Below are 20204 nucleotides of genomic sequence, written 5' to 3'. Positions count from 1 at the left end.
TTAGCACATACAATAAAAAATTCAAATAACATTTTATAATGCATTTACATTATCTCATTTAATTTTCATAACAAGCCCTTGAGCTATGCAGAGCACATATTATCTTTCATTTTACAGATTAGGAAACCATGTCTTAAGGATCACATAAAGGCAATAAGGGGTAAACCTGGGATTCAAGCTCAAGCCTTCTGGCTGTAGACCCACCTCTTGATAGATAGATAGATAGATAGATAGATCGATCGATCGATCGATCCTGGGATTCAAGCTCAAGCCTTCTGGCTGTAGACCCACCTCTTGATAGATAGATAGATAGATAGATAGATAGATAGATAGATAGATAGATAGATAGATGATAGACAGAAGATAGATGATAGATAGACACATACTTGTGTGTATATATATATATGTACACTTGTATTTATGTGCATATATATAACTATGGGTTTTTATAGAAAAAATATATATATTATACATATAATATATATTTTTTCTTTTTTGAAAAGATTTTATTTATTTATTGGAGAGAGAGAATGAGATAGAGAGCATGAGAGGGGGAGGGTCAGAGGGAGAAACAGACTCTCCGCTGAGCAGTGAGCCCGATGCGGAACTCGATCCCGGGACTCCAGGATCATGACCTGAGCCGCAGGCAGTCGCTTAACCAACTGAGCACCCCAAGCACCCCAGAACCTAGTTATGTTTTTGTTTCATTTATTTATTGTCTTCCTCATTAATGAGTTCCCTGAATAAATGACTTATTCAATTTCCTCAAAAAACTTCCCAGACTGTATAATATAGCTTTATTCTTCTTTGTTAATAGAAAATAACAAGGAAGAAAATACAAGAATAGTTTCTTGGAATTCCTAATTACAGTAAAAACAAAAACCACTTAGCCAGAACTCAGCTACTTGGTATCCTTATCCATCTAAACCCCTCTAAGAATCAGAAAGTAAACAAATCAACAGTCTCTGAGCAGTTAAAAAATACATGCTTTTTACTCCAGATGAGCCCCTTGGGCCCACTCAGTCATCTCTTATTTTGTACCCATTTCTGACAAATGTGACCATGGCCAGCCCCTAGCATAAAGATGGAAATGCAAGGTGTCCATGCCACTCGCATTGTCACCACCCCACCCCCACTGCATTCCCCATTGCCAGAAATGACTGCATGATTCCAGTGAGCCCAGACATAGCCTCAGCCCAGCTTTCTAGACTGGCCTTACTGGGAGAGGGCTGCTGAGATCCCTCTTGGTCATCTCTCCTACAAAGACTAGAAGCCTCAGTTCAGGGCTCCTCCTGGAGAAAGGTGGTACAGTTTGATGTCAAAATGATAATAACTGCAATGAATAGAAACATGTCAAATATTTTTTAAATCTCTGAGTTTATGAAGATGCTTTAAAAAAAAGACCCTTTATTCTGAAAACAGATAAAGGAAAGAATCAAACATTTAGCTTACTTTTCCTATAAAAGATCCTCTCCAGGAAAATTATAACTGATGTAGAAAAGTTCTTCAGCTAACAAATGCATAAGCAATGATAGAATTAGAATATCATCTCTTTGAAACTCTAACGGAAAAATGGCTCTAGGCAATCATAATAGCTTCTAAAGCTATTATGTGAAAGGCTGATGGGAAACTTTACAATGGATGGACCACTTCGGCAACACCTAAACTGCCAACAAATCTTGAACATCACAGTAAGAACCAGAACTGGGCACTACACGACCCCTGGTGTGGTCTGTAGGAAGCATACAATCCCACCTGCAGTGCCAACCTTCTAAGTGCTCTGACAAAAAAATCTGAATCTGATCAGGCTTCTAGGCCCAAACTATCTGTGTGTAGGAGGCATGGAATCATGTTAAATGACACCATGGGGTTATACTCTGCAAAATCCAAATTGTGGAAAATGCTACAGGACAAATGATCTGGTTTCCTCAACAAATAAATGGCAAAGAAATGCCTCAGATTAGAAAATAAATAGAGTCCCCAGCCAGGCATGTGGAAACCAGCAAAAAGTGAGAGTTGACAGCAAGAAAGAAGAGAGAAAAATGATAGAGAACCATTCCGAATATTTAAAAGATATTTCAAGTGGCAGCAATTTGGTGTCAGAGCAAACTCGCATTTAAAACCCAGTTTTGGGGATGCCTGGGTGGCTCAGGTGTTAAACGTCTGCCTTTGGCTCAGGTCATGATCCCGGGGTCCTGGTATCGAGCCCCACGTTGGGCTCCCTGAGGAGTGGGGAGTCTGCTTCTTCCTCTCCCACTCTCCCTGCTTGTGTTCCCCCTCTAGTTGTCTCTCTGTCAAATAAATAAAATCTTTAAAAATAAAATAAAATAAAAATAAAACCCAGCTTTGCCTCAAACCAGTCTGATGATTGCCCCACCGGCATGTACCTTTGTGTGACCCTCATCATTAACAAAATGTCAATAACTATCTATAAATAATGTTAGGAAGATAAAGCCATCCATATTTTACTAAGATTTCTATGAAAAATTACAGAGATTTGGGTGTTTGAACTGATCATTTAAAATTATATGAAAACAGAAAAAAGTGTTGGTGGAAATATAATATGGTATAGCCACTGTGTGGAATATAGTATGGTGATTCCTCAAAAAATTGAGAATGGAAATACTACATGACCCAGCAATTCACTTCTGGGTATATATCCAAAAGAATTAAAAGCAGAGTCTTGAAGAGATATTTGTATGCCCACGTTCATTGCAGCATTTTTCACAATAGCTAAAACATGGAAGTAACCCACATATCCATCAACAGATGAATGGATAAACAAAATGTGGCATATACACACACAATGGAATATTATTCAGCCTTTAAAAGGAAGAAAGTTCTAACACCTGCTACCACGTGGATGAAATGAGGACATTATGCTAAGTTAAATAAGCCAGCCACAAAAAGACAATTGTATGATTCTACCTCTATGAGGTACGGAGAGCAGTCAAAATCATAAAGATAGAATGTAGAATGGTGATTGCCCGAGGCTGGGAGATGGTATAGCTAATGTGTATGGAATTTTGGCTTTATAAGATGAGAAGAGTTATGGATATTATGGAGATGGATGGTGGTGGTGTTGTACAACTGTGTGGATGTACTTAATGCCACTGAACTATACACTTCAAAATACTTTTTTAAAAATTTTATTTATTTATTTGTAGAGAGAGAGAGCACAAGCAGGGGTGCGGCAGGCAGAGGGAGAAGCAGGCTCCCAGCTAAGCAGGGAGCCTGATGCAGGACTCAATCCCAGGACCCCCAGATCATGACCTGAGCCAAAGCAGATGCCCAACAGACTGAGCCACCCAGGTGCCCCATGTATACTTAAAAATACTTAAGATGGTAAATCTTATGTTATGTGTAGTTAACCACTATGAAAAAATTTGGAAAACAATTGTATGAAAAAAATACTCAAATATCTAGGATGATTCTTTTCTAGAGGTTTCCAAATAGCCAAGGTTTTACAGTAGACATTCCAGCAATGACATAATCAAAATGAATCAGAGTCCCACCTGGGCAGTTTTAACTCTACTAATCACTTCCATAAGCAGGTAGATCTCCAGGTGGAAGCAATTCTCCTTCATGAAATCTCAGAACCAAAGAAATTCAGTAATATTTTTGTGCATGAAATGAATGTGAAGTATTTTGCACAGTGCTGATGGTAGACACCCTTCATTTTCCAAAGAATATGCTTTGGAAACTCTCTTATGAGCATAAAACTGGAATCTACATTTCAAGAGTACAGAAGAAAGCAAAAATATTTGGACCTTTTATAGCAGTATATATGAGCAGTAAAACTAGTTGAAAAAATCCATATAAGTTGAACTTGAAATAATGGGAGATCAATTCTGTGACAGCCAGGGGAGAGGGTTTGTGTGTATGTGTGTGTGTTTGTGTGTGTGTGTGTGAGAGAGAGAGAGATTTTGGCCCCGTGATCTATGCACACCCAAGAATTTAACCACCAGAAGGCCATGGATAGCTAAGAATACACCAAATTACAGGTTTCCCCCAAACAAATAAAGCAAAATCTAAGATATGAAATGAGAGAGAATAGTGATATTATTGCTAATATATAAAATATTGCTGAATTTCTTTAGCATGGTTGAGGAAGAAGCATGGTGTCACCCTGCCTGGGTTCACATCCCAATTCCTCCACAGTGTGACCTTGAACACGCTATTATGACCCTTCCACAACTCAGCTTTTTAACCTATAAAATGGTAGGAATAATCACACCTAGTTCATAGGATTGTTGTGAAAATTAAATGAGATGATATGGGTAACACCAGAGCAGATCATTCTTTACACACTCAATAATTATGACGATTTATTTCTAAGGATGACACAGCCTGTGGCATTTTCTTATTTTGTTTCCTATGCAGCAGCCCATGTGGCTCCCAAATCTATTATTTTTAGCTCAGACCTCTTTCTTGAGATCCAGACCAATTCAAGGAAAAAATAAAAATACACTGAGGCACAGTGAGAGTTAGTTGAGAAAATTGATTTAAAACATTGGGGATTTAGTCATAATATACCAAAGGGAGCAGACTATCTGTCAGACCAAGGGAAGGGGGGCTCTTACAACATCTAAGGAAGATGACACGTACTTAGATATGATACCTCTTTAAAACTTTTTCGTCAGGATATTATTTAGGGGAGAAAGTAACAAAGGGTGTTTATTCATTCTTTTTTTTTAACTGTTTATTTTTTTAATTTGTTCTATAAAATAGAACAAATCTTTTATTTTCGGTTATGGAATAGGCTATACAAAACACTCTGAACATATCTCTGGGCTTCTTGCAATTTCTTTTTTTTCAACTATTATTTATAAATTGTCCTCTAGGCACTGGGAGTACAACCAGGAGGTGTCCACCTGTCCTCATAAGAGCAAGGGAGCCAAGTGAGGGAAATGTGTTATTCTGAGAAAAGCTAACTGAGGCTCACCGTGAGTGGGGCAGGGAAGGTGTTTCTGAAAGAGGTAACGTTTGAGCTACTTCTCGGAGGACAAAGAGAGTGAGCCGGTGCAGAGGAGAAAACATGTTTCTGAACATACCAAAAGGCCGGGGCGGAGGGGGGACGGGGGCTCAGAGCAAGCACGTCTTGTGGAAGGAAATTAAATCTTTGAGCAGGGTTGCAGCATGCAATGTAATGCAGACAATGTTGAGAGGTGCAGCCGAGAACCTTCTGTGAACAGCTGTGAACAGGGTAAATAAAGAGACTGGATTTTCATTATGGGCAACAGAATTGTTGATTGGTTTTAACCGAGGAATGGCATGACTGGGCTCTCATTTCTGAAGGGTTATGCTCCTGGCAGCATGGAGAAGGGAGGCAGAGACGCTGACTAAGCAGAACTTAGGGACGAATTGCTGCGGAAAAGGGCACTAGTGGTTCGATTGCAGGCAGGGGAGTTGTTGGGGGCTGGAGGTTCATTTCATGAGGTGGAAGTGAGGAAAGAAAGAGGAAAGGCTCACGCCGAGATTTCTGCCTTGGGAGATGGAGGTGAGATGCCACTCACTCAGATGGGGACACTGGAGCTGGGGAGAAGGGAGGTGGAAGTTGGTAGGTCAACTATTTCCTTTGTGCCTAAGGCACTTGCAAGAAATCCAAGCAGAAATGCTCAGAAAGCAGATAAATATATGGGCCTTGATAAGGAAATTTTCCATGTGCCACGGCAGGACCCTGAGCCTGCTGGGTGCAGACAGCAAGCAGGTGTGGCTCAGATGAGGGACCTGAGTGACCACTCTCAGGAAACTGGGTAGAAGTATCAGAAAACCAGACCAATGGTGAAACTGTGGCTCTGCTGCGTGGATTGGGGCTCAGCCACCAGGGGCAGCCAGCTCCTCTGTAACCAGCCCATCCAAATCGATAAGACAAGGATTATTTAAACTGACAAACTGCTGTAGTCTTCCTTGTGAGGTTTTGTGGCTTCGCTTTTGTAAACCCCACCCTTGCCCTTGGTCAGACAGTGTTCACTGGGGTTGCTCACTTTCATATGCTCTGAATAAATCCCCAATGTTTTAAATCAATTTTCTCTGCAGCTTAACTCTCACTGTGCCTCAGTGTTTCTCTTTTTTTAAATTGGTCTAGATCTCAAGAAAGAGGTCGGAGCTAGAAATAATAGATTCGGGAGTCAAGTGGGCTGCTGCATAGAAAATAAAATAGGAAAATGCTGGGGCACCTGCATGGCTCAGTCGCTTAGGCGACTGCCTTCGGCTCAGCTCACGATCCGTGAGTCCCAGGATCCAGTCCCATGTCGGGCTCCCGGCTCAGCAGGGAGTCTGCTTGTCCCTCTGACCCTCTCCCCTCTCATGCTCTCTCTCACTCTCTCTCTCTCTCTCAAATAAATAAATAAAATCTTTAAAAGAAATTTTTTTTAAAGGGAAATGCCATAGGTTGTATGGCCCTTAGAGACTAACAATGCACTTAACCATATGAGTGGTTCTAAGAAATCACTTGGGGAAAAGAAACCCTGTTTAATTTTTTTTAACCTGGCCTATCTAAGTCATTTGACCCTGAAACTTTTTTGCCCCCAAATAATCCCATTAAACCCCACAGAACCAGTGTTTTTTAGAACATGCTTTGATAAATGATAGTTTAGTCATTTTGCATGAAGTAAGTCTATTGAGACTCTTGTGTGCATAAATACTTAAATTTTATGTGAAAAATAATACCAACCAGGTTACATGATTTTTCTCAGCCATCTCCCCATTGAAGTAATCTCACTACTAAATGCCTTGCAAACCAAGTACTGCCACCATCCACCTCTCCAGAGGAGCTGAGGTTGCAAGCCCACTATCCAGGAGGAACTAGCCAGCCTCTAGAAGTCGTATGTCCTTAAATGTGAAGGCACTTGGAGAAGCTGATGACAGCTGTATACCACCTGCGTAGGGAGGGACACTTGCATATTTTCATCTAACCCATACAATCAAGAGATTCACAGTCCTTAAATCCCACTTGAAGAGTTCCTGCTCTACCAGACACTAAAAAATTCAAACCTATTTAATGATGGCTAAAGTAACAGTGCTTTTGAAATCAAAAGTCCTTTGCACTTGGGGTGTATGTGAAGCACGTTCTTTGGTCACTGACTGGAACCAGTATGTCCAGTGCCACCTGCCTTCTACATTTCAGGTCTTCCTGCAGCTCTGCAGCTGGCCATGGCTTCCCAACCGAAGTCCGTGATTTGCCAGATGGGTTGAAGCTGCTCTTTAACGAATCACTATAGATTCTCTTCTAAACTTCATGCTTTCAGTGATCATATTTGACCTCCCTATCAAAAAAGCTGAGTAACAGTGGAGGATTCTGGAGAGCTCAAGTGTTTATGGTAGAAAGAATAATAAACTGACAGACTCATCACCAAGATTGTTGTTTCCAAAATCCCTCATTAACAAGCTGTGTAATCTTGGAAAACACACTCTACTTCTCTAGGCTCCAGATTTCTCAATTATGAAATAAGTACAATAATTGCTGATCTTTCTGTGTCACAATGTTACCGTGACAAACAAATAAGATAATGTTCACGGAAGTACTTTGGAAAGCAAGAGATTACACAGAAATGTAAGAGACGGTGATGGACATATCTATAACTATTACTAATGAGACTCAATAATTACTTATTCATAGTTGTGGTTGGTTCTACTTTTGTAGTGAGTCACCACCACTTGGACAATGAGTCATATGTGAAGACAGCTTGAGTCAAAATTTCCCATGGAAGGTATCTGGCAGAATATCAGATTCGCTGCCTTTACTGCATGGATAATGGTCAACCATCTCACTTATAACATTGCCACTAGGTTGTTACTTAATGTTATGCTCCAACCCACAGCTGAATTCAAGTAAATCCGTTTGTAAAAAAATAATTTATCTGAATAAACATTTCATCTCTTGGAATTTATTTTATCTTTGGAAGTTCCTCATCACTTGCATTGAAAGCAGAGTCATTACACAAATTAAATTATGGTTTCTACCTAAGTTTTTAAAGAAATCAGTTAAAAAGTCCTTCTATTAGTTAACTCTTTGAGGATATAAGAAATAATAATGTCAGTTGCCCTAGATTCCAGCCTCCCTTCAGCAATCTCGTGCCTGTCCTGTTCAGTCTCCACAGCTCTCTTCAGGAGCTATGTCTAGGGCAGGAACAAACACATTCATCTACTAACTGTGGCAGGGACACACAGTCCCTACCATTTCCCACACTATTACCAAACCCTAGTGGCACCCAACAGATAGAAAGAAAACAAAGAATTCGATCTCTGCTTCAGAACCTCTCCTGGCTAATTGGGGTAAGAGTAAATATATGTCAAAGCCTGCTTGAAATTAACCTTTTACATATAAAAAATGTTAGTACAACATCATTTGTGTGGTATATAAACCATATTGAAGAGCCTACCTAAAAAAAAGTATATGCTAAAGAATTCAGAGACTACATTTGAAAGTAGAAATTTGGGACTGCGACTAGATTCAGTCAAACCATTCATTTAACTAATGTTATTTAAAATTCTTCATTTATAAATACATCAGTAACCACTGAATAGAGGGAGGTTTAAGTAATAAATAAATAAACAAACAAATAAATAAATAATAGGCATTGGTCCCTGTCTACACAGCATTTATAATCAAGTGGGAGAGAATATCAAAAAGAAAGCAAAATAATATGTAATTACATCTTGGGATGAGTTCAGTGAAGAGTGTACTGAAAAAAAAATCGGAGGTGAGAGGTAGGCCTCTTCACCTCCTCTTGATTGGATGACCAGAGAAGGCTAATCTGAGGACATGACACTTAAGCTCAGAACTGAAGACAAGTCTAGGCCGAGAAAGGAGTGACTGCTAAAGCCCAAAGGCATGAAGGGGAGGGCATGTTTGAGCAACTATGGAAAGACTTGAGTCAGATTCTAGTGAGGGGAGGAGGAGGAGTGTTAGATCAGTTTCATCATATATTGATAGGCTTGGTAAAATGTTACATTTCGATCCAAATGCAAAGGAAAGCTTTTGAAGGATTTAAGCAGGGGAGTTAATGGATCAGATTAACTATTTAAAAGCAAGAGGGGAAAACAGAAGGATTAGTTGAGGGGCTACTACAATAAGCCAGGCAAGAAATGCTGGTTGTTAGACTATGGTCGTAGCAGTAGAGGAGAGAAGTGGATATTTGAGATGTATTTAGGAGGTAGAATGGAAAGGATTTGGCGGTAGATTGAAAATTGGGGCTGAGGCAGTAAGAGAAACCAAGGATGGCTTGAGTAGGTGGACGGGTGGGGACGAAGTGCCAGACTCCATTCAAGGTCAAATATGACTCACCACATGCCCAAGCATCACTCTCTGCCTTGGGCTGTAAGAGTGGATGCAGTACTTTGATTCCAACAGTTGGTACAAATGATGGGTCGAGGTTAATTCTAACCATATCCTTCCCGGTGTGTTTGTTAGCTATCCAAATTGTCTTCTTTTTCCATATTGAATAGAAGATCCGATCACCAAAAAGGGACATTGCAAACAAATTGTGCCTAAAAAACAATAGAAAATATATAAAGAATGGCAGAACATTTCTTCCCAGGCTTATTAACATTTCACTTCATTTCAATTTATTGACTGAGTTTTAATTACCTACCTTTTCAATTGTATCTCATTTAGGTTTAGAAGCAGATACTAAGTTTAAAATTTTATTTATGTATTCATAATCTGAATTAATGGGATATAATTTCTAGCTTCAGCTTCATTGTCCTATTCTTTTGCTAATCAGCATTTAAGTGTGATGAATGTAAAACAGGGAAGAAAATAGGAATACTCTAAGAGTGGATTCTGGTTGTATCCATTTCACACTTGACTAATTTCGGCCTCTTACCACAAGCTGGTGAGTCAGTCACAGACAAGAGAGCATATCAAATGAAATAGGTGCTTCACAAATACAGGACATAGTAATTCCAAAAGATTAGCTATAACTTATAACCAACAAGTGAGAACTTATTAGTTGCCAAAAATCTGTTAATTATTTTTATTTGCATGTCTTTACTTAATTTTACTTACATTTCACAATAACCCCAAGAAATAGCTACTACTATTATCCCCACCTTAAAGGAAATTGAGGTGGCTCGGCTGGTTAAGTGTCTGCCTTCAGCTCAGGTCATGATCTCGGGGTCCTGGGATCGAGCCCCACATCAGGTTCCCTGCTCAGTGAGAAGTCTGCTTCTCCCTCTCTCTCTGCCCTCCTCCCGCACAACTTGTGCTCTCTCTCTCAAGTAAATAAATAAAATCTTAAAAAAAAACAAACTGAGAAGTCGTGTAATCTTCCCAAAGCCACCTGCCCAATAAATGGTAAATCTAGGACATGTACTCATCAAGTTTTTAGACTTCCAAATCTGTGCTAAGCCACTCCACTAGGTCAGCTGGACAAACTTCAAATGGCAATTACTTTAGTTTGCACTAAAACCAAAACTTACTGTGTAAGATGTTTGTTAAAATGGACAGAACCGCCATCATAATTACAGGAACAAATATAAGAATTGCTTCCATCTCTGTTGTACTGAATCCAAAAAAGCCGTTTATCGAGCACATCCAATGACACAGCTGTTATTCTTTCTGTCGTCTCTAACAGAATCTTCTCTTCCACACCATTGAGATCTGCTCTGTGAAGGCTGCCAGCCACCTCTGAAGACCAAAATATAAACCTGAGAGCAAACACATTACATAGACACATAATTGAAGGTAAAGTCACTTAAATGGCCAACTCTCTGTGTTTCAGTCCCTGGATGTCCGCACAGGAGGAGTTGGACTATTTTGAATGCAATTCCAATTCAACAAATATTTATTGCCCTGCTGTGGACATTCCATGTGATTTCAAGTTAAAAAAGGAATTTTTCTTGGGGCACCTGGGTGGCTCAGTCGTTAAGCGTCTGCCTTCGGCTCAGGTCATGATCCCAGGGTGCTGGGATCGAGCCCCGCATCAGGCTCTCTGCTCATCCGGAAGCCTGCTTCTCCCTCTGCCACTCCCCCTGCTTGTATTCCCTCTCTCGCTGTGTCTCTCTCTGTCAAATAAATAAAATCTTTAAAAAAAATTGTTTTAAAAAAGGAATTATTCTTCTCTAGTAGGAAATCATGATAATCAAGAGCACCATTTGTAGAAGGAAGCCTGCCTTGGTTCAAATCCAGACAACCTTTGTCCTTCTGAGTTCAAAATATTATAAGTCTATGAATTACCATCAGATTTTGATATCTATTTCAATGTCTGAAAACAGCAGTTACCTTTCTACTGGATCAATTGCTACATTTGCAGGATAGTTTAAGGCACTTAAGAGAACTCGGGAATTGTTTCCTTTCATATCTGTTACTGTAATGATTCCTTCCTGTTGATTTGACCAAATAAGTTCTTCATTTATCCAATTTATTGCCATTCCTGAAACATTTTTCTCTATGTTGCATACTCTCTGTAAAATCAAATTTCAAAATATTAATATTTTTTCATTCACATCAACATTTTTTATCTTTATGTATAGAAGTCTATTCTTTTAAGTACTTGCCATTTTTTTGTGCATTCATAAAACTATTTAAATCATAAAATAGTCACAGAAATGGTGCCATTGTTTTGATGGAGCAATGTTAACCCTCCCACATGAGTATTTTTGGGCTTTAAATGGAAAATTATCCTATGCTTCTTGAAATTAGGCAATCAACCATAATGTATTAATGATTTCAACTATAATAACAGTGAAATTTCCATGCTATCTTAAAGACAGTGTATCCATTTGCTAATGGAATTTTCCATATTCTCACCTGAACCCAATTCTAAGGTTTGCCAAAATCTGGCAAGATGCCCTTGACTTTTGTGCACAGAGCTCTAAAATAAATGAATTTCTCATTAGAGCCCCACTTTCCTGGCCCCTCCTCTTCCATCAGGCCCCATCTTTTCTACAAGTCTTCAGGGCCCTCACACTATGACCCTATGGCCCAAAGACCAGAGCTTCTCTTTATGCCTCTTGGGTGTAGTGTTTCCTGCTCTCTCATGATAAAACGACCAAACAAAAACCTCTTTTATCTCCTAATTCCAGCGTGTGCAGGTAAACCGGTCAGTCTTCTTGGGGGGTGGAGGGTGGGAGGTAGGGAGAAGCCCTGATTTGTGTGGTTGTAGATTTCCTTGGTTTGTAAATATTCCCACCATTTGGTGTAAATATTCCCAGCATAGCTGATTTCTAGCCACTGACAGGGCATCACTGAACTCGGATGAGGCAGAGATTAGTCTCACCAGCTTGCACTATTCCTATACCTCATGCAAAGTAATCTAGCCAATCCATTGAACCAGTTGCTAATATATTAATATATTAGCTCACCCAGGTGAATTGTATTTTAACGGGTGTTGGTTTTTTTTTTTTTTTGTAAACTGTGTTTTAACTCAAAGAAGAGGATACAATGGTGGATTTTAGGCATCAGGTCAATCCTTTCCTAATAACTTGACACAAATTCACAAGTATTTAACTTTTTTCCCAGATTTTGAGACTCAAGATTTTTGAAACTATTCTACCGGTGGCTGGAGAATAATGAGTAGCCATCCTTGTTAAAGGTGACATTAGTTAAGTCTCAGAGAAGAGATGCGATAAAAGAAATTAGCACTTAATTGAAGCTTTTAAGAATAACTGAAGGGAAAAAGGTTTGAAGAAAAACAAACAAAACAGTGAGCACTTTGTGCTGGGAATAAATGCTTAAGGTTTCTCCAGTCACGAGTCTCTGTAATCCATCTCTCAGGAAATGAGAGAACATTCCTTCTGGGACTCATTTAAAGGTTCCACCAGTTACAGAGAAAGATTAAAGATCTTTTGTATGTACTTGAAGCAAAATACTTTATATCTGACACCTGCTTTATTATTTTTCTTCCAGAGTGCAAACACCTTAAGAATCAAAAAAGGTGGGGTGCCTGGGGTGTTTCAGATGGTTGGGCATCTGCTTTTGGCTCAGGTCAGGATCCCAGGGTCCTTGGATTGAGCCCCACGTCTGGCTCCCTGCTCAGTGGGGATTCTGCTTCTCCCTCTGGCTCTCCCCTCTGCTTGTGCTCTCTCTCAAGTGAATAATGAATAAATAAAATCTTAAAAAAAAGAAGAAGAAGAAGAATCAAGGGCACCCGGGTGGCTCAGTCATTAAGCGTCTGCCTTCAGCTCAGGTCACGATCCCAGAGTCCTGGGATCGAGCCCCGTATCGGGCTCCCTGCTCAGCGGGAAGCCTGCTTCTCCCTCTCCCACTCCCCCTGCTTGTGTTCCCTCTCTCACTGTCTCTCTCTCTGTGTCAAATAAATAAATAAAATCTTTAAAGAAAAAAAGAATCAAAAAAGATTTTCTTCCTAAATATCAGGTGCTAAAACCTATGACAGACATTTTAGACAAAACAGGGTTCCCAAACTCAGCACAACTGACATTTAAGGTCAGATAATTCTTTGTTGTGGGGGTCATCCTGTATATTTTAGGATATAGTTGCATCCCTGGCCTCTGCCCACTAGATGCTATTGGCACATTCTCTCTCCTTCCCAACACAGTTGTGAAAACCAACAATCTTTCCAGACTTTGCCAAATATCCCTGGAGGGGCAAAACTGTCCTCAGCTGAGAACCACTGGAGCCAAAAATAATCATGTAAGTAATCTGTTTTAACCATAAAATGGTGATCTGACTTAATAAACATGTATAGTTTCAAAATTCCATTGACATCCTGACTCCTTTTGGGGTCTTCTGAATATCAGTGGGTTTGTTCAGTAACATGCCACAGATGCAAATTAAACAAATATCTACAAATGCCTGAAACATTTGAATTGGAATGTAATTTTCGTTCATCTGTACATTACTAATTAATGATACCATGTTTGTCAGCCTATACAAAAATCTCTTAAATACTTCAGGGATGTACTTTACCTCTTGCCTTGTCCCATTCAGAAAAACTCTTTGCAAAAGTTGTCTTTCTAGATCTACCCAATAAATTCTTCCTTTATTGTAATGAAAATCCATGATCACTGATACACCAGCATCTGCCACCAGTTGCTCATGATTAGTTCCTTCCAGGTCAATCCTAAAGATACTGCTTCCATGGGAGAAAATTAAGAAGGGTGCAGGACCTGAGTGGGAAGAAAGAAACCAAACTGTATATTTTCAATATTTTATCTGATTTAGACTAAATATTTCCCCATGACAACCAGTACAAGTAGGCTTAATTTGTAATTCCTGGTTTATATTTTAAATAAAGAATGTTATATGAAGAACAAGTTCCTGTGGATGTTCACCATTAATTTTATAAATCATCTTCTTCACAAATTGATTGTAAGAAATGAACATTGCCAAGTTAGGAAGAAAGAACTATTTGAAAAGAAAACCACTTTCTACTCTTACCTGTAAAATGCCATTTTATGTTAAAAAAGAAACCACCTCCTATACTCTGTTGTGGGTAGGGTCTGGATGAATGTAAATTTTAATTATGCAAATTGGAAATAATACTACAGATATTATCATTTTGGAAATGGAACCTACCTCCTCTTCTTCCTTTTGAACAGAACCTCGGGGTAATGACAGAGAAGAAAATAGGGAAAACAAGAGGTCTTTTTTTTTTTTTTTTTAAGATTTTAATTATTTGAGAGTCAGTGAGATCATGAGCAGGGGGGAAGGGTAGAGGGAGGAGCAGACTCCCCCCCTAAGCAGGGAGCCCGATGTGGGACTCGATCCCAGGACCCGGAGATCATGACCAGAGCTGAAGGCAGACACCCAACCGACTGAGCCACCCAGACGCCCGAAAACAAGAGGTCTTAAGTGGAAGCAGGGAAAACTGAGATGCCATCCTGTGAAAGCTCTGAAGTGTTTTGTCCCTGTTAGCATTGCCACATAAAATACAGGATGCCTAGTCAATTTTGAGTTGCATATATATTGCATGGGACATGCTTACACTAAAAAATTATTTCACTGTTACCTGAAATTCAAATTTAACTAGTTGCCATATATTTTTATTTGCCAGATTTGGGTAGTGGACCTCCCTGGATTTTTGATTCCTGCAGGACCTTGCCCTGAACTCTAACCCTATCGTCTCCTGTTCCAGGTGATGGCCACCTTCCCATTCAGACTCCCAGGTAGTCAGCACCTGCTTGGGAATCCAATACCTCTCTTTGGAAACCTCAGCACAAATCATTGGCTGACTCTGCAGAGCTTGCCTTTGATGCTTCAAGAGAATGCCAGAGAATAGCTTCATTTCCTACAGCCAGGTTAGTTGCCTTGGTCTCTTCTGCCTGAGGGTGACAAGGCTCCTTCCACTGTGCCTTTAGATAACTCTGGAGCCTCTGGGATGAGTGGGGCATTGGAGATGAATGCTAACATATTTTTGCTTCCCCACTAGGTTTACATTATTCTGTTTTCACATTAGCCTTTAATACCTTAATGTGACATAGTAAATGTGTTTATTGTTCTGAGGATTAAACGAAATGATGGATTAACCTCCTCTTATTCAGGGATTCTGTTCTACAGTCAGAAGACATTAACTCCGCTTTAGAGGATATTGGAATAGATACAAGAGGAAGGAAGAAGTGCAAGATCATGAGAGTTTGAAATCGGTGCCAGCATACATATCTAAGAGAATTAGCTCAAATCACTCTTCCCATATCTTTCTCACGATAGAAGACCCCTGCACAGATATGGAGGAGAGCCCATTTTCTATTGCCACTCCCGCTGTAGAACCAGAGGTATCATTGAAGAAATGGGAAGGGCATTGGACTGAGAGCCAGGAGGCCTTGTTTCTAGTCCTGGTGCCATAGCTTCCCTACACATCTCACTGGACCTCCCTGCCTGTGTTAGAGGATTAATGGGGAAAGAAATAAAATTGTATTTTTTTAAAGAATTTATTTATTTATTTTGAGAGAGAGAGAGCATGAGCAAGGGGGAAGAGCAGGGGGAGGGAGAACAGACTCCCCGCTGAGCAGGGAGCCCGATGCGGGGCTCGATCCCAGGACCCTGGGATTATGACCTGAACCAAAGGCAGACGCTTAACTGACTGAGCCACCCAGGTATCCCAGAAATAAAATTTTAGATGAGAAAGTATTTTATTAATTGTGGAGCACTATGCAAATATAATTTGCCATTGCTGATTCCCAGAACCAAGGTCTCACTACATAGGTTTGTGCCACTGTTCAGGTTTGAACCCCTGGATGAGAGCATTGGTGTAACTCATTTCTCCCATAGCAATGTGTCCTAGAGGAAAGGAATGAATACAAAAGGTACCCTAAACTGATAGCTACTGATCTGTGGGACTGTAGATTTATCACTAGGAGTCATTTCTTTGAAATGTGTATCATGCATTCTCTATAAACTGAATAAATGTACCCATATTATTAATTTTCTAGTGCACTGATACATGATAAGACCAATAAAACATTTTATTCATTTAAAAGTATTACTAAATGGGGGCACCTGGCTGACTCCATCAGAAGATCATGTGAATCTTGAACTCGGGGTCATGAGTTTGAGCCTCACCTCGGGTGTAGAGGTTACAAAAGAATTAAATAAAACTTAAAAAAAAAAATAAAAGTACTACTAAATGGGAGGTTTCCAGCTTTTTTAAAAAAAAAGGGAGAAAGAAAAGGCACTCTAAACATTTTAGACAGAATATAGCATAATGCTTTGTACATAATAGGTACTCAAAATTTTTGAATAAATAAATAAATGTGTTTTGCTCATTTGTCTGGCTTTAGCCATAGGAACAAAGCTGAAGACACCAGAAGATACATCAAATTCATAAAAGCAGAGTCAATCCTACAGTAGTTATTTTACTAATAGCAATAATAATAATAATGATAGCAACAAACTTTCACATCCTGATCTCATTTATGCTTAACATAACACCATGAACTAGACAGGCCAGATATTACAACGAATAAATCAAAGAGAAAAGAGAAATCTAAAGAATACCTAGATCCATAAAACATGAACCATAACGTTAACTTCAGTAATTTTTCAAAAAATAAATTGAAAATATTTATTAAATTACTAAGTGTGAATTAACTAATGAAATTTCTCTTCTGATTTTTCCCATTCACTGGTGAATCATGGCACCCAGGGTTTATCATAGCCTCTTGGAACTGAAAAGGACCCTAAATATTACCTAATTCATTGTTCCCCAAAATTGTTATTCAAAAGAATCACATGGGGTGCTGTGAGTATGTGTGTCTTTTGCAGATCCCTTCCTTTGAGATTCCAGTTCAGTAGGGGTAGGCCAAGGGCTAGCAATCTGTTTTTTGAATAGACACTCCAGATGATTCTTACACTGGGTGAACTGGAAATCATAGATCTAGTTCAGATGAGGAAATTCAGTGATGTTTCCCAAAGACCCACCCCTGGTTGGTGGCAGAGTTGGAATTAGCAGTCAAATATTGCCCTTTTCCCTGCCTTGGTCTGAGTTGTCATGTGTCAAGACGTTACTATGTTCATTTTACTTATGTAACTGATTTTTTTTTAAAGATTTTTATTTATTTATTGAGAGAGAGAGAGAATGATAAAGAGAGAGCATGAGAAGGAGGAGGGTCAGAGGGAGAAGCAAAATCCCTGCTGAGCAGGGAGCCCGATACGGGACTCGATCCTGGGACTCCAGGATCATGACCTGAGTCGAAGGCAGTCGCTTAACCAACTGAGCCACCCAGACGTCCCCATGTAACTGATTTTTAAAAATCTTTTTAAAGATTTTATTTATTTGTTTATTTATTTATTTGAGAGGGAGAGTGAGCGAGAGAGAGCGCAAGTGGAGGGGCGGTGGGGGGTGGAGGGGCAGAGGCAGAGGGAGAAGCAGGCTCCCTGCTGAGCAGGGAGCCCAATGTGGGGGGTCAATCCCAGAACTCTGGTATCATCACCTGAGCCGAAGGCAGACACCCAACCGACTGAGCCCCCCAGACGTCCCCATGTAACTGATTTTAATTCCACTTCCACTGTTCATTCCTTTTTCTACACTGCGGGCATCATTTTGTATAAATCAGGGCCTGGGTAATTATTTGTAGACCTGAAATGTAATACGATTTTTTTAAAAATGAAAGACTTTGAGAATTAGGCTTGATGGAATAGTCATTCTGTACTACCACTGGAAATGATAATCAGTTAGGGTTTTCAGACTTGTCAGAGACTCTGCACATATCAGTGTGTGGTACAATCCATGGATTTGAATGTCAGCAGGGTGTGCATATTTGAACAGCTAAACTTTCCTGTGTCAAAACCTATGCCGTTCATTTTGGGTGCCATTCAGCAAGAGGGAAGTGCATAGAAAATCAAACATCATTTCTAAGGAATACAAACCCAAAGCCAGCAAACAGGTCACAGAAATCAATCGGAACCTCTGACTTCCCAACCTGGGGGATTAGCAGGGGATCTGCAGAAATAAGAAAGGAGGCCAGGATGTTTGGAGCCCGCTGAAGACTTTTATTAGTGACTCCAAGAACTGGTTCAGAGGTCAGTTAGGACAAGCAGGTTTTGATTGAAGTGGGCAGCAGAAACAGAGTATTTCACAAGAGGCACCTCTACATCGGCTCTGAACTGGTGGGAGTGGCCTCACAGAGGTCAGAGAGAAGAGAAAGCAAAGGTCTTCAGCTACCTGGGGGCAAAGATTCACAGGAACTACAGAACACAGAAATGGTCCTGCAACCAGATTAACAGAAAATCCTCGTCTTCTCTCGGGCCAGCATGGCACCCTGCTCTCCCCACCACTGGTTCCCTGCTCTAAATCTGGAGACAGACTGAAGTTTCACAGGACAGACAGTGAAAAGGGAGCTCTGGACCTTCAGGATTCAACAACACCATGGAAAAAGAATATATATTTAAACTGACAGAACTGGGGCACCTGGGTGGCTCAGTCGGTTAAGTGTCTGCCTTCAGCTCAGGTCATGATCCCAGGGTCCCGGGATCAAGTCCCACATCGGGCTCCCTGCTCAGAGGGGAGCCTGCTTCTCCCACTCCCTCTGCCACTCCCCCTGCTTATGCGCTCTCTCCCTCTAATAAATAAAATCTTTAAAAAACAATAAAATAAAAATAAACAAACTGACAGACCTGATGGAAGAAAGCCTGACACCTCCTTTCACTGCTCCTTCCATAAACCCCTAATAAAAGTCTACCTCTCAAGGGGCTGACTTCAGTGGTGACTTGGGTTTTAAGAAGTGCAGAAAGTTTTATTTCACTCTAAAAGTCCATCTCCATCTGTTTTTCTTTTAATTACCATACTTGAAAGGGCACACATTTAATTTGGGGGCAATCATATCTGTATTCTCAGCTTGTTCATTAGTGTCAACATTCAAGGCAGGTGAGAGAGACACCAAGTGACCCAGAAATAATACATCCAGAAATGGGAGCCAGAGAGGTGAATTTAAATCTTAATTCTATAAGACAAGCTCTGGGGTTCAATTTTGCTTTCTGGAATATGTGAATGAAGTTTGCCTATCTAGTCCCAGAGCAGTGGTAGACATGTATCATCTAAAGCAGAAAATATCTCCTACCTAATCCTTAGCCCAATTCTCATTGTCAGGCTTAAGAGGTCTACTCCCAGGTTCTCAGGATACTAACTGAGACTAGAAGGTTCTGCAAAATTGTTTTTTTTTTTTTTTTCAATAGGACTTCTCAGTCTTTAATGTGCCATGACAATTTTTGATGCTCCAAGAAGGTAGGTGATAAATATCACCAGAATAGTAATAGCCAACATCTTGGGTGTTATCACTAGTGCATTGAATGCATTATTTCAATTAATTGTGTAACACTAGGAGGTAGGGGCTCTCAGCATTTTCATTGTACAGAAGAAGAAACTGAAGTTTAGAGCAGTTAACTTGCCATAGTTACATGGCCAATAAATAACAGATTTATGTTATTTGTAAATAATAAAGTCATGTCTTTCTGATCACAGAGTCTAGCTTTTAAACATCATGCTGTAATGTTTATCTCAAATTGAATTTAACAGGAATTCTTCCTGGATAGTGTCTCATAGTTCAACTGTGTCAAAAAACCCACTTCAGGAAACACTACTCTAGGTATGTTCACCCTAAGGCCAGATTCTCTGCATTCACGTTCCAGGAACTGATTAGAAAGTGGGTCCCTTTAACAAAGGAGCCAAGAACATACAGTGGAGAAAGGACAGTCTCTTTAATAAATGGTGTTGGGAAAACTGCTACAGCCACATGCAAAAGAATGAAACTATACTATTATTTATACCATACACAAAAATTAATTCAAAATAGATTAAAGACTT

At 39.9% G+C, this 20204-nt stretch overlaps 1 protein-coding gene across 2 annotated transcripts in view; it reads right to left on the bottom strand.

Moving 5' to 3' along the window:
* The window catches only part of EGF (epidermal growth factor), a 97432-nt gene that overhangs the window by 58019 nt on the left and 19209 nt on the right, over positions 1–20204 (bottom strand). For both annotated transcript variants that reach the window (XM_032401007.1, XM_032401006.1), the window contains 4 exons: positions 13874–14073; positions 11228–11409; positions 10426–10653; positions 9290–9492 (listed from right to left, as the gene is read on the bottom strand). In XM_032401007.1, coding sequence (XP_032256898.1) covers positions 9290–9492; positions 10426–10653; positions 11228–11409; positions 13874–14073 — 813 coding nt within the window. The remainder of the gene's footprint in view (positions 1–9289; positions 9493–10425; positions 10654–11227; positions 11410–13873; positions 14074–20204) is intronic.

Source organism: Phoca vitulina, unplaced genomic scaffold (genome assembly GCF_004348235.1).
Source record: "Phoca vitulina isolate PV1807 unplaced genomic scaffold, GSC_HSeal_1.0 scaffold3, whole genome shotgun sequence".
Classification (NCBI taxonomy): Eukaryota; Metazoa; Chordata; class Mammalia; order Carnivora; family Phocidae; genus Phoca; species Phoca vitulina.
Note: the sequence above shows the minus strand (reverse complement) of the source record. Positions and strands in the feature narration are given on the sequence as shown.